This window comes from Electrophorus electricus, chromosome 23 (assembly GCF_041902795.1).
Source record: "Electrophorus electricus isolate QZ-2024a chromosome 23, ASM4190279v1, whole genome shotgun sequence".
In the NCBI taxonomy this organism is placed as follows: domain Eukaryota; kingdom Metazoa; phylum Chordata; class Actinopteri; order Gymnotiformes; family Gymnotidae; genus Electrophorus; species Electrophorus electricus.
In genome coordinates this window covers 5,455,641-5,469,398 of record NC_137519.1, presented here as the reverse complement: position 1 = coordinate 5,469,398, position 13,758 = coordinate 5,455,641, and the positions used below count along the sequence as shown (strand labels likewise).

Genomic DNA, 13,758 nt, shown 5'->3' with positions numbered 1-13,758 from the left:
AAAACCCAACAAAAAACAATAATATTAGATCTATGCCCACCAGACATGCATAACTGTATTACTGTAAAACGATAATAGTAGCATAACTATGTAACTTCGACCAGAGTAATATAATAATGATAAGCGTAATTATGCGCAGACATCAAACGCGCCAGGGCCAGTTGATGCGGATCAGAGAGAAACGTGAAACGCCTTAACCCAGTAGGTGTTTGGCCTAGTCAGCGTGCCGTATGTAGGACAAAGTGCATAATGGGACTTGTTGAGCTGCGGAGCTCCAAAAACTCCATTAATGCTGCAATCTGACGCAGCTATTTCATCACAGCACGTTACTCCCTTACAGAGCTGATAAAACACAAAACCAATCCTTCAACAATACATTTTATTGTTAAAATTTTCCATTTTTGATTCATTCAAAAGGCTCAAGACCCATTATTGTTTAATGTTAGTTTATAAATCCTTTTTTGAAGGATTCAAACTGTATGAAAACAAACCCTGGTTGCTTTAAAAAGACCATATTGTGATATTAACCCTCAGGTCCCTTAATGACAAACACATTTCCCAGATTTTTGCAAATGAACCCCTACGATTTTACCTAACAGAAGTCGTAAGCAAAGCACGTATCATAAATGATCCCTCTAAGAGTGTGAAGATAAGACAATTTGAAATTCAGGGTTACAGCTGCTCATTAAAATAGCCTGATAGCTCACCCAGATTACAGTCAGGGATTGTTATTGCTGTTGGTCCATTCTGAAAATGGAGACAGTACTGATTTTAGATGTCTGTAACTTGCACAACCAAACTTCTGGAGGACTACCCTCCAACACACTATAACTAATCCAGGTGAGAAAAAAGTGTGTGTAGATTAGACTTTGAAATAAGATATAAAAGGGTAGATCAGCGGCTGGGTAGGACTCATCAGTGCTCGACTTTTTATCCTTAAAAATCCATTAAAAAAGACATAAAATCTCCTTTTGTAAGATGATAGCCAACCACCTGGAAGCTGAGGGTTTAAGATGTGGCTTTAAAGGGGAAACAGAAATCTGCAGGCTTTATAATGCTTCAACCCATACTGAGGGGCTGAGTGGTGAACTCTGCAGCGTATTCGGTTGTGAACTGTGTTGATGAGTGACCTTCCCTGTCTGCTGGGAAAAGCCCCACATGATCAGAAGGGTTTCATTACAGAAGGAAGCCCTTCAGATTTAAGTAGCAAAACTGCACAATGACAACAGAGGTGGAAAAGGTCAGATTCAAGGAGTTGAGGACATGCACATATGGTCTCCTGAGTTGATAATCAGAGTACATTTTAAGTTTCTATGAATTACTAATGTTTATTTAGTCTTCTCCAACGCCTAGTGTAACACCCTTATTTACCCTTCATTACTATCAGGTGACTATAAACACCCCATTTGCCGTTGCACTGTTAGGAAAGGTCAACAATAGCATGTGCGGGCTCTTCCGCTGCCCCCCTGCCCAATTGTTTTCACCTTATCAAAGACCTTATTTGGAAAAGTACCCTTTTTCCTTTTTTCCATTTTTCAGTGTAACTTCAATCATGTTTTCAGCCCAAAACATTTTCTGCTGTTATCAGGAAGTAAGTATGGGTGAAATGTTTATATAACCAAGTCTTTTACATGGTCACTGATAATCTTTACTCTAAACTGACTGACATGGCATCAGTAAATATTCAAGGTGTATTGTGTAGTGTACTGAGGAAAAGCATTATGATTTTAAGGCCATAGCTTTCTCAAAAATGTCCTGTGTGTGTTTCTGTGGATGTATATAACATCAAATAAAGGTTGTTTGCATGTGTGTGCAATTTGGGATTGTGTGTGTATGTGTGTGTGTGTGTGTGTATGCGTTTAGCGTTGCAGCAGTCAGTAGTGAGGCTCGCAGTCCTCTGTCAGGCTGTCTGTGATGTAGTTGATGTTCAGCAGTTGTTCGTAGTATCGTTTCTCCACAGCCGTGTTCACTGTCCAGGCCACGACGTCCACCCCCCGCTCAGCCCAGTACTGCACAGTGTCCCTGAAAGGACATGCATGCATGGAGACACACACATGGATTCAAACACACACACACACAGAGAGCAGGCTACCCAGAGTAAGAGTGCTGATTTATAGATTGATAAATATAATCACATAATTAAGGGCACTGACCCTAGATCAATATGCCTTGATAAACAGGAACAGCTCTGCATCTAAGCCATTAAGCATCACTATCTGTGATCTCCCAAGTCTCTTCACTCCATTACAGCTACCAAATGACGGTACAAGACTCACTTCCGTTTTACTGAAATGTGCCTAAAAATGGTTTTAGAGTTAATTCTGTTTCTGCAAATGCTTACCTAAAATTAACCAAAATTCCTGTAAATGGGGGGGAAAAGGGAGGGACCATAAAACAGACAGTAGACTCCTGTGCACGCTGCAGCAGCTCACATATGTGAGGGACAGAGACTCACGGTGCGATGTAGTTCTTCTGTAGCAGGAAAGCAGACACACCACACAGGTTCCACAGCAGATGATGGTGTGCCCAGTCCAGAAGCACGTCCAGCAGCTGCATCCACTGATGTTTCCATGATGATGGGAACCGTGGCGACCCATCGCCAAAGCGACTCAGGCTCCAGGGCCGGTGTGTCAGAGCCGTTACGACCTCTGGGTCAGCCTGTCGCATCTGCAGGAGGAAAGGCAGACAGGAGGCACATTGGGTTCTTCTTAGACACCTACTTGATCCTACAGCCCATGACCTGCAAACTAATTGAACATTTCAAGCTACAGGAATGGACCGTCAGCTCAGTAATGAGAAATGGTGGCTGTTTTGTTAAGTGAGCTGAAAAAAAGCTTTTGTTTTCTAAACTAGTCAATTCAGGTTTGTAGGATATCTTCAGTGTCAAGAGCAGTTGTGTCGCCGCCGATCACAGAAATATAACTCACGTGGTACCTTCAGGGCTTTAATAATCACAACTGAAAATGTCTGCGTTCAGCCATCATCACTGGCCAACAGTATGGGAGTATAGTTGAGAATACAGTGGTGTTAACTCTGCCTGATTGGGCTCTGATTCAGGGTGGTTTATGGCGTGTGATGCAAACCAACAGCTTCTGCTGTTGTACTTTTAAGACATTTAAGCCCACACTGCACCAGAGTCCCTTTCCCCATATCAAGACTGCACCATATGGAACAAAAAATGATAGCGTGGTTATACTCCTACAGGTTGTGACCGTCTCGATTATATTGCTACAATTTGCAATGTGTGTGCAATATGCCTTGCATATATGAAACACACACTTGATGTGACAACAGTTAAAGAGTCACCTCCATTATTTTCACAAAATAATTATTGTCAAAACATTTATTTGATGTTAAATTACAAATCACACACAGAATACTCATCTGAGGTTTGTCAGGATGTTTACATCTGGCAATTAAAATGCAGCAATTTGTTAGACAGCCCAACTGTATATTGCAATAATGATTAAAAAACCCACTGTGTCGTTCAGGCCTGCTTTGCAGCAAGTCCACATATGTCACTTTGGCGGCCCAAATGTCTTAATGGAAGGGTACTGTGGAAGTGTTACCCTGTAGATGACTTTGGGCTCAAACGAGCAGACCACACTGGAGTTGTACAGTACTGGGTGCTTCTGGTACAGGTGTTTCAGTGCTGCAGCTGCCTGGTAAAAGAGCAACAGTGATCAGCACCAGTTGTCTGCACGCACACACAGAGCACTGGCTTCTCTCCACTGGATTCTTTAATCCAGCATGGAGAGAGATATAGAGGAATATGTCTTGCCAGTGACTGTACCTCATCTGGGTGACTTTTGACATCGAAATAGATAATCAGCTGGTGTTTAATGCATTCCTCCACTGCCTCCTGCAGAGTCGGAACTTTCTCTCCTCGGAACCGGTCACTAGGAGAAACCAACGTAAACATACTCATTGGTGGATCTAGTGGCTAGTCTTAATTTGGACTGAGGTGACACTTTCATATTAAACATGTTAAATACCAGTTACATGCAAATCTCACAGGTGTAACAAAATGCAGCTGTGCAAGAGGAAAAGGTGAAGAGGTGAGATGAAAAAGACTACTGGAAAATATCCAAAATATATGCAGCAAATATTTCTTTTGACAAAGCCAATTTAAAAATGTCCCTCCCTCCCTCCTTACCTGAGTCTATGTTTGGCTGCTGCATCCAATTTGCCAATTTCGGCGAAGCGCAGTTTGCTGAGTGGTCCTGATCCATTGGTGGTCCGGTCCACAGTCTCATCATGCATTAGGATTGGAATCCCGTCAGCGGTGAACTCCAGATCCAGCTCCACTCCTGTTGCTCCATTCGCACTGGCCTGGAAAATGCGTAGGTGAGTACATGAAGTTTGATAGTCACAGAGACACTACTGGCAATTGAGTCATGTGTTACACAATGCAAGAAGGAACCACCAACCATGTTCTTCTACAGGCAAACGACTCTGTTATTCCCCTCGCAAATGATCAATGAAGAATGTACCATTTCAAAAATATTTGTCATCCCAAAGTGTAACTCTGCAATAGCGTCATTGAGTTTGTCATTCTTCCACCTATAACGCATTACAATTGTTGCTAATTCTTTACAATCGTGCGCAGTACAAGTTCGCCTCTCACTGACAGCTTCACCTTAGACTGGGGGGGGGGCGTCTAGCGAAAAGCTACAGAGAAACAGAAACATCTACTGAAGCTTTCGCGAATTTGTGCCGTTCACGATTACAAATCAGAGGAAACAAAGCACCACCGTCTGTATTCACAAGCAGCGAATCTTACATTTAAGCACTCGAGAACATGTCAAATCTGCAAGGCACGACTCAACTGGCATCCACACATAAGATTTCGTTATTTGTCAACTTACTGCTCTGATAGCTGCTATGGTGTTCTCTGGCGCGTCGTGTCCACCGGCCCGGTGAGCCACCACCGACACGCCGCCGGCCGCGAGTTTAGACACGGGCCGCAGAACCTGCCTCGAGCGATCGGCCGGGAGCGGAGGGAAGCGGAAGCTCGCCAGAAAGAGGTAGATAGAGAGAGTGATCCCGCTAGACCAAACGGGCCTCCTTGTTCCCAGCAAAACCACAAAGAATACAGCCGAGAGGCAGGCAATACCATCCCCTAACTGCAGCATGCTCCAAATATAAGCGTTACCCGCAAGAGAGAATCTTGCTGACGTTTACTCCCACGGGTTTACGGTGAAATAACTTCAGAATTTTAGACGATTGCATTTAAAATAGGCCGAGATTGCTGGCGGAAACACAGCATTGGATTTTAATGGATGAAGTTCTAAAATAGCAAAATATCCACAATAGCAAGCTGTGGATAGCCGCAACATCGTCCCGTGTTGTCGTGTAGAGGTCGTTTCACGCCATCTCGACTAACGTGCCGACGTATAGTTGGTGTAGCGCAGCAGCTGAAATAAGGAAACAATAAGGAAATAAATAAGCAAACAACCCATTTTTATTTTCGCAAGGGTATCTTTTCGGATGTCTAACACTTTAAAATTTAAGAGTTATATTTCAACATTATTTTAATATAATTTAGTGCACTCGAATAAAGCCGAATTTTATACAGTGCGGTATAGATTTGCTGATTTACAAAGTATTATTTTCCCCAAATGTGCGCTTATGAATTGTAGATTATAGAATTTATACAAACGGAGTTACTGTTTCTCACCTCTGTATTCACGTTGATTTGACTTCTGGCTTTACATTTTCACTCATCCATGCGTAAAAGCGCTGTTGGTGAGCATTTCTAACAGGTGCATACAACGGGCATGGTAAATCATGCACGAAACCATATTATTGTAAACTAATGGGTTAGTTTGTACGAGATATCGAAAGTATTGGCACATATAAATAAAACATTTGAAGTACATTTACACCATTTCCCCTTTCCCTCTTTTCCCCCCCGTTATTTCTTTAAAAACACGGAGACTATTATTTTGAAGAACCTAGTCTCCTACACGGAGATTATTAGTTTGCATTTGTTCACGCGTTAAGGCCAAAATGGTGAGTGATTTAGCGGTTAGCTAGCAACGTAAATGTAACTAGTTGTGAAAAGTCCAGTTACAGGAAATTTAATATATTTTGCCGATGTAGATGTGAGCAGTAAGAGCTCCTTCTGAGTCATGTTTTATAGATTTAAAGGGTAGCAGCCTCCTAGTCTAATTACCTAACTAACCTCTGCTAGCATTCTTAGCGGTTAGCTGCTTAGAGCCTGTCTATGTATCTTAGGCCTATATAACGGAACTGTTTACAGATATGCCGACTACAGAGATATACAGAATAGGGAATAAACTAGACGTAAATAAAATAAGATAAAATACAATGGAGCTTATTGTAAAAGTATAGATATAGAGGTATAAAAAGTAATACTGAGTATGTACTTGTGTACGAGGTCTGAAGAGACATAATGTTATATACAGTTTGTTACTGTGTGAAATGGCCATTTGTAAATAGATATAGTTTTAATAGTTATAGCTATAGTTACATGCTGTAACGAAGGGGGTGCTAGGTTATTGGCTGCAGTGCAGGGTGTCCATTGTTGTTAATGAGGGCTACAGCTCTGCTGAAAAAGCTGTCCTTGTGTGTTGTTATGCTAGTTTGGATGGACTTAAGTCTCACGTTTACATTTATGGCATTTAGCTAACGCTGCATTCCTAAGCGTCTTATGATTATGACTGAAAAATAACTTGAGCAATTGAGGGTTAAGGGCCTTGCTCAGGGGCTCAACAGTGGCAACTAGGTGGTGGGGCTTGAACTGGTAACCTTCTGATTACTAGTTCAGTACTTAACCACTGAGCTACCACTGCCCCTCTAAAGAGCAGGAAGGCTTTTTCCTGAAAGGAGGTGTTAGAAGAGTTGGTGGGCTGGCCATGATTTATTTTTCCAACACATATGACTTTTATGTTGTATCTGTCCTGAAGTTTTGAGGAGGAGGCAGTCTTCAGTGTGTTGAGCCTCAGGTGGCTGGAGTTGAACCAGGACACCAGCAGCTCTCTGTGGGTTATGAGTTTGACCACTGAAGAATCATCTGCAAACATCAGGAGCTTCAAAGATCTTTGGCGGTTCAGTCATTGGTATGAACATTGGAGAAGAGGAGCAAAAGCACAGTGAACCAGAACTAAAGTTCAGGACGTTTGCTGTGTGTTTTCCCCAGCTGCATGTGCTGTGTTTTGTCCGTCAGGAAACCTGTGATCCACTGACAGGGATCTGGCCCAGACAGCTGAGTGAGTCAGGCCTGCAGAAGCTCTGGGATAATTGTGTTAAAAGCCGAGCTGAAGTCCACGAACAGAACCCTTGCATAATCCACAAACAGAACCCTTGCATAATCCACAAACAGAACTCTTGCATAATCCACAAACAGAACTCTTGCATTGGTGCCTGAACCGTTGAGATGCTTTAGTATGAAGGGCATGGCCAGGCAAACTGTTGCCAGCAGAGGTGTTGCCTCTGTACACAAACTGCAGGAGTCCAGTACAGAGACTGAAGGAGAGCTGTAGTGTGACAGTCGCAAGATGCGCACATGAACGAATCCCTGACTGCACTTGCAGGATAACTGATAAAGGGACAGATGAGGCTGTTCCTTTCTAACTGGTGCTGCTGTGTAATAGATCATAAGTGCTGTTTTTACTTTCTGTCTATTGTACTGATTTAACTTGATGGTGATATTTAATGGTTCAATCCATTTCTTAACTATGAAAACTGGGACATTCTGTAGGCAACCTTGACCAATTAAGAAAAATGTCTCAGTGAATTTGACTGGTAATGACTAAACGGTCTTTTCTCTTTGCAGTTAAGGTGTCCACATTTGCTACGCACCACCCTGTGGTTATCAGCACCTGGACGCCGATTTCCTCCGTCGTCTCGGCGTACCATCCAGCTCCTCTTCCGCTGCCGCACGCAGATGAACACACACGTGCGAGTTCCATGCGCAAGTCGGATGCCGCGAAGCAGGCTGGAGCTCCCACCACCGCATTCGCCCGCTCTCGCGGGCTGTGCCAATCTCGCCTCGCAGAAGTACTGCTTAATTTACGCATTTCCTGCCATCAAAGGGCTGCGGGTGCTGTCCCGGCTCAAGATAATTCAGACGGGCATCACAGTCGTTATCCTGCCCGCCATGGGTTATTTTTACCTGCAGGGACAGGTTTCACTCACTCTGCTCAGCTATGCCACGGGCGTAGCTGCGTTTGCCGCTATAATGCTGTGTGTGATGAGTTACTACATCAGGCGTGTGGTCGGGATGATGTACCTGGACCACACACACACCACCCTAAAGGTGTCCCACCTCTCTTTCTGGGGACACAGGAGGGACGTGTACCTTCCCGTGTCTGACGTCATGACTCTGGGAGATACAGGGGACTCCCTGGGCGAAACCGTCCTGCGGCTGAAGCGTTACAGCAGCTCTGACGTGCTCTATTTCTCCACCAGGCTGGGCCGAGTGGTTGATGAGCGTGGCTTTGAGAAAGTGTTCGGGATTTTGTCGTGATAGCCTTGTTTTGGGTTTTTGTTTTTTTTAGTATTCTGTTTGGCATTTAATCAAAACTTTAAATGATATTATGTATAGAGTATTATGCTCTCCTATTTGGATGTGTTAAATTGTTTTTTACAGTCAAAAACAGTCAAAAAGCATTTTACTCACAGTCAGTGTGGAACAGCTTGAGCTCAGATTAACCCGCACATATTAAAAACAAAAGAAGCAATGCAATTGTGCGCTGTGTTTACAGTGAATAGTGGCAGATCAACCAGTATATGAAGAAAATAAGTACACTTTATTCAAAGAGAAACAGCCAGTTTTCCACCAGCTCTAATCTGTCTATTAGGTGTGGTTATTTGTTTTGAGAGACCTGTGTAAATAACACTACAGTAAGCAGGTTGGCTAATGACAACATACGTGTTTACTTCTGAGCATCATGGAGTGACAAAATCTTACTTTTGTTATATTTCTAACATGATAGTTAATCTGTTATAATATTCATGTGAGAATAAACATTGAGACTGCAGAGTAAAAAAAACCCCCAACAACCTGCAACTTAATCTGCAGGGCTAGCTAGCAAAAATGTCTATTTCTTGTAATTAAGTTGCTCTAGCAAGAGTTGACATGTTTTAGCTAATAAGAGCTGCTGGGCTGGTTTGGTTGTTTCAGGGTCACGAGGACTCAGAGCAGGCAGAGGAGCTGGTGGAGTTGATTATTAATGCACAGCCTCTTGGTGTTTGGATTTTACCAGACTCTTTAAGTTTGAATGATTTAGACTTTGGCTATGTGGGGGTGGGTTGGGGTGACCATAAGTAAAAGATGCTTAACAGGTAAATTGAATTTAGGGAAGTTTGAATATATTTTGTGCATGCTCTCACATACATATCACACTATATTATGGAAGTACATATAGGTAAATCAGGTAAGCACAACATCTGCAGTGCAGACAGAGCTACTACAGTGGCCGTCACTGACTGCAAAGCAAGAAGAAAAAATTTCGACGCTCACAATAAGAGCGACGCACCACCTTGTGGCAGCACAAAGCAGTTTACTTTAGGGCTTTTTTTTCCTAGCTTGAACACAGTCTGCCGATTTCCTAAAACCAGTTTAGAGAACCTTGATTACTGACCCTCTCCAATAATCCCCAGAATCCATTTTAAATACTTAATTCATGCTTTGGGGCAAACAAGAGGCTTTGATAGTGCACATGATGTACAAATGAAACAGAACTTCATTGTTAAATGTTTTATTACCCTGCCTGATTAACAGCCTCAGCAAAATGCAGAACATGCCACAGGCATAAACAAGTTGTATTTCTGTACCAAAAAAAAAGAACTTCAGTCATAAAAATATCACATCTTAGCCCTTAAAGATCACCACTCCCAATTAACGTTTACTTTCAGTGGTAGTAGGAAAGTTCACATAACTTCATAGTAAGCATATTCAGACTCTAATACCACTACACCTTTCCTGGCAGACTGGTGTTTAATGTGTTAATTAAACCATATCCACTTCATAGCAAGGAACTTCTGTAAAGCATCGTCTCAGTACATCAGTTATGAGGGGAACTGTGGATTTCCTTAAACCATTACTGCCTTGGACCTGCACACTCAGCACAGTCAGCAGATATATTCCGGGAAACCTACACCCAGTTAGTACAGCAGACAACAGTTTTATTACAACAGGAACAGGAGTGAAATGTGTTGTGCTATACTTTTCTCTATCCAAGCATGTGGTGGAATTCTAGATCGAAGAAGCAGTCGCCCTTACTCAAATCTACAGGTAATCATTTTAAGATGTAACAGCTGGTCTGATCAGCGTTAAAGGGTGTTTTGGACTAACGTCACTAGGGGATCTCTTCCTCTGACCGTCTTTCTCACCGTTCACTTGCGTCTATTTAAAAAATTTTAAAAATCACACCACTTCAGTACATTTGTCAAAGTGAATATAAACAATAGTATGGATAAAAGCTTAGAGGTCAAATCTGTGGAACAGCTGAGGTTATCACTTACTTTTAAGTCCTTCCCCATTTCTCATTGGTCTATGGCATCCCATGTTTAATCACATGATATACCAAGCAGCCAATCCAGCAACTGCAGCGACCCATGTCACCAGGAGCACCTGGGCTGTTGCATGTGTGAGCAGCATCCTGGCCAGCTGACGCACACGAGCTGTTTTCCCCCTCACCGCTGGACATGCAGGGAGAGAATGGTTTGTTACAGAACCAAACACCAACAACAGCTAATATTCAATCATATATTCAGCAATAACATGACTGTAGTCTGTCCTGCAACAACAAAAAATGATCACACTCTTGCACTGAGATGTAGACAAGATGATTAATGAACATAAAGAAGTAATTTGGAAACAACTGTCATGGCCTTGTTCACATAATGCTAAATTAACTCCATCGAGGTTAACTGATTATCAGTAACATTAGCATTAATTGATAATGCACTTCCTACAGACAGAAACTGCTACAAAAGCTGTCCTGTCCTCTCACCCATCTGGGCAGCATAGTAGGGGCATTTACTAATGTCTCCTCCCATGTCTCCGTGGGCAGGTACACCGCTGTCCTGCACCTCTTCCTTAATACCTTTCCCAGTCTCCTGCAGCTCCTCAAACACCTGGATAAGAGAGTGAGGAAACACACAAATCTTTCCTGTCAAAATAAACTCCACTGTCTTTGTGAATAAATGGTGTTATGTAACTGTATACCACAGTGTTTCTTGGCCCCAGAGATGTCTACTTTAATTTCAAGGTGTCATTTTTCGTTATTTATTTACTGTTCACATGTATTGTTATTTAAGATTTCAACATTAATCACATCTTACAGACATTTTTCAAGCATTTTCCATTACTGGTACTGGATAACCACTGCACAGAACATTTGTTTCTCCATCTCACACATATCTGACTCAACTAGTTAGCAAATTAGCAAGCCTGGCGTTAGTTTAAAGTGGAGGCTGGGAAGCAGACAAAATCTGAGCTGGAGCAGACCACGGTCAGTTATAACGATGTAACCGATATGAATTCCCAGTTCTCTTCCATTTGGACCTCAACTTTATGGAAAACTACTGACACAACAATGGCAGGACCAAAATAAATTAACACTGACTGCAGTTGAAATGGGGTCTGTTATTCCTGCATAATGACCAATGTAAGGGAGGCACTTTAAACTGTAGCATGGGCTTACATCAATGTTCTCCTGCCCACGGCCAGGTGCACAACAGTGTTTTCCACATCAATCAGCCATGATTCAATTTAAACGAGGTGCACTAATGAAGAAAACCACCAACATGTAGCCCTGTGCTCCTTCAGGACACGAGCTATGAAACGGGCCTGACTGCAGTACTGAACCTGACCTCCTCACCTCCAGGTTGAATCGGAAAGCCAGGTTGGCCTCGGCCACCAGCCTCTCCTTCATCCTCACGTCCACCTCCAGCTCGTTCAGCCGGCTGCGGTAAAGCCTCTTAAAGGCCGTGGGGCTATGGATGCCCTCGAAGTGATAGAACCGGACCCCCTCGCCGCTCGCCGGCAGTTTCAGCGCCCGCTGCGCTACCCTCTTCAGCACCTGGCCGCCGGAGAGGTCCCCCATGTAGCGGGTCCAGGCGTGGGCCACCAGCAGGCCTGGATCATGACGCCCCACCCAGCGGATGCGCTCCACGTAGGGCTTGGCTGCCGCCAAACAGCTGACCCGCTCCCTCCAGCCTGGCCCGTACAGGTACTCCAGATCCTCGGCCAGAGCTTCCCGTCTGTGCAGCTCAGAGGGGAAATACACAGCGGCAAACATGGGGTGGTCTTTGTGCCTCTCGATCTCCTGCTCAAGGGCAGAGTACACATAGTAGAGAGCAGCTGTGCCGAGCTGCAGGGAAGGAAAGATAAGCCACATTTAATCAACATTTAGCGTCAAAGTTTATACTCATTTTTAATCGATCGATGATTATGACAATGGCAAATATAAACACACTGCAGTCCAGAATTTATGTACAAGTTAATTCCTATACACCTAACCATCACATCGAGGTGTTAACAGTATTCTGTACACAGACCTTAAAAAGCTCTCTCTTTATCCTGCCTCTAAGGAAGTCCTTGGCGAAAGGAGAGTTTTCAGCTCGGTCATGGGCCTCCTTAGTCCCTGCAGTTAGATACTCGGACAGGTCGTCAGGGCTGAAAGGCAGACAGGTGGGAGCTGGGTAGAACGTTTCACCCAGCCGAACATGCAGATTATGCAGATTCACCCACGCGGATTGCGAACACACAAAAAGTTACTTTATTTGAAAGAAAAAAAATGTCCATGAAATTCCACATAATTTAAGGGAAATTATCAACAAAAAAGAAGTTTCCATGTACTTCTTGAGACTATACTTATGGTCTGTCTTTATTACATATAGGGGAAGAAACTATTCTATTTCCCACTTTATTACAGAAATTGAGAGTAATAGAATATATCCAAACACACAGACACAAAACTATTACACATTCTAAATAATGTGAAATAATGGTAACAGATTTAGAGGAAGAAAAAGAGAAAAACGTTATCTTGAATTGGGGTCCTCTGCAAACATCTCATAGTAGCTTTTTAAGCGTTGGGCGGGGTGGGGGCAGCACTAAAATGGTCTACCTGAGAATTTCTTCATCGTCGTCGTCTTCATTGTCAAAGCCAGCGCTCTGCGCCAGCGTCACATCTGCTGCGGCCATTCTGTGTTTAAAACCCGTGCTCACGTGCTCACGCTCGTGCGGCAGTGAGCAGTGCGCGCGGAATGCAGGCCTGCTGAGTCACCTCAGCACTCACAAAAGCGCGGAATGAAAAAAGCAGGAAGTGAGAAAACAGCGACCGCTGAGTTCACTGTTTACAGGTAACCTCGGGCTTCCTACTCTGTCTGGACGAACACTGAAGTGTTACTACAATAGCGTGGGCCTGACAACATATGTCCTCGGTTCCTGTGCGCGGGGTTGCGCGCCCGGTTTCCTGCAGAATGTGGTTCCAGAGTCGGTGCTATAACACTCAGTTGTTACAGTCTTCAAAGTGCCACCATAAACAAATTTAAAGTAAATAAATAAATAAACATTTATGCAAAATCGCTTAAATATTGTAGTGTAACTGTAAAACAAATTATTGCTAGGAAACAATCACTTTAACAACTATTGATTTAAAACTATGCTTGGTGTAAAGTAAACTACCTTGTTCTGGTAATAGTTTTGAGTCCTCGCGGTGACGCGCGAGCGCGGCTGAAGTTAGAGCTGAACGGCACTGCAACAGCCAAAGCCCGTCA

The 13,758-nt window shown here is 43.3% G+C and overlaps 3 protein-coding genes across 7 annotated transcripts; 1 reads left to right on the top strand and 2 right to left on the bottom strand.

The window, feature by feature from the left end:
- Positions 1 to 365: 365 nt before the first annotated feature.
- gde1 (glycerophosphodiester phosphodiesterase 1) lies at positions 366 to 5,788 on the bottom strand. Its single transcript, XM_027015410.3, has 7 exons — positions 5,681 to 5,788; positions 4,869 to 5,417; positions 4,157 to 4,332; positions 3,794 to 3,899; positions 3,570 to 3,662; positions 2,456 to 2,667; positions 366 to 2,022 (listed from the first exon to the last, which is right to left on the bottom strand). Exons 2-7 carry the CDS (start codon positions 5,133 to 5,135, stop codon positions 1,875 to 1,877), a joined length of 1,002 nt encoding a protein of 333 aa, XP_026871211.3. The 5' UTR covers positions 5,136 to 5,417; positions 5,681 to 5,788; the 3' UTR covers positions 366 to 1,874.
- Positions 5,789 to 5,919: 131 nt separating this feature from the next.
- On the top strand, positions 5,920 to 8,708 carry tmem186 (transmembrane protein 186). Of its 4 annotated transcripts, none has more exons than XM_035521009.2 (2): positions 5,920 to 6,015; positions 7,802 to 8,708. In XM_035521009.2, the coding sequence occupies exons 1-2, from the start codon at positions 6,013 to 6,015 to the stop codon at positions 8,492 to 8,494; spliced, it is 696 nt and encodes a 231-aa protein (XP_035376902.2). In that variant the 5' UTR covers positions 5,920 to 6,012; the 3' UTR covers positions 8,495 to 8,708. The 4 variants fall into 4 exon arrangements, with proteins under 4 accessions (XP_035376902.2, XP_081562054.1, XP_035376901.2 ...); XM_081705928.1 differs by lacking the exon at positions 5,920 to 6,015 and adding an exon at positions 6,026 to 7,235; XM_035521008.2 differs by lacking the exon at positions 5,920 to 6,015 and adding an exon at positions 7,249 to 7,612.
- A 1,004-nt stretch (positions 8,709 to 9,712) lies between these two features.
- On the bottom strand, positions 9,713 to 13,758 carry hmox2a (heme oxygenase 2a). Of its 2 annotated transcripts, XM_027015403.3 has the most exons (6): positions 13,107 to 13,758; positions 12,535 to 12,652; positions 11,856 to 12,347; positions 10,986 to 11,109; positions 10,495 to 10,671; positions 9,713 to 10,375 (listed from the first exon to the last, which is right to left on the bottom strand). In XM_027015403.3, the coding sequence occupies exons 1-5, from the start codon at positions 13,181 to 13,183 to the stop codon at positions 10,544 to 10,546; spliced, it is 939 nt and encodes a 312-aa protein (XP_026871204.2). In that variant the 5' UTR covers positions 13,184 to 13,758; the 3' UTR covers positions 9,713 to 10,375; positions 10,495 to 10,543. The 2 variants fall into 2 exon arrangements, with proteins under 2 accessions (XP_026871204.2, XP_026871203.2); XM_027015402.3 differs by having other exon boundaries at positions 9,713 to 10,671.

Coding starts and splice junctions, on each gene's coding strand:
- gde1 (XM_027015410.3), bottom strand. CDS start 5,135: ATGCTGCAGTTAGGGGATGGTATTGCCTGCCTCTCGGCTGTATTCTTT. Junction 3,900..4,156: donor GCAGCCAAACATAGACTCAG/GTAAGGAGGGAG, acceptor GGTTTCTCCTAG/TGACCGGTTCCGAGGAGAGA. Junction 2,668..3,569: donor AGCCCAAAGTCATCTACAGG/GTAACACTTCCA, acceptor TTCCTCCTGCAG/ATGCGACAGGCTGACCCAGA.
- tmem186 (XM_035521008.2), top strand. CDS start 7,580: ATGAGGCTGTTCCTTTCTAACTGGTGCTGCTGT. Junction 7,613..7,801: donor TTTCTAACTGGTGCTGCTGT/GTAATAGATCAT, acceptor TTCTCTTTGCAG/TTAAGGTGTCCACATTTGCT.
- hmox2a (XM_027015402.3), bottom strand. CDS start 13,183: ATGGCCGCAGCAGATGTGACGCTGGCGCAGAGCGCTGGCTTTGACAAT. Junction 12,653..13,106: donor GACGATGAAGAAATTCTCAG/GTAGACCATTTT, acceptor TCTGCCTTTCAG/CCCTGACGACCTGTCCGAGT. Junction 12,348..12,534: donor TAAAGAGAGAGCTTTTTAAG/GTCTGTGTACAG, acceptor CCTTCCCTGCAG/CTCGGCACAGCTGCTCTCTA.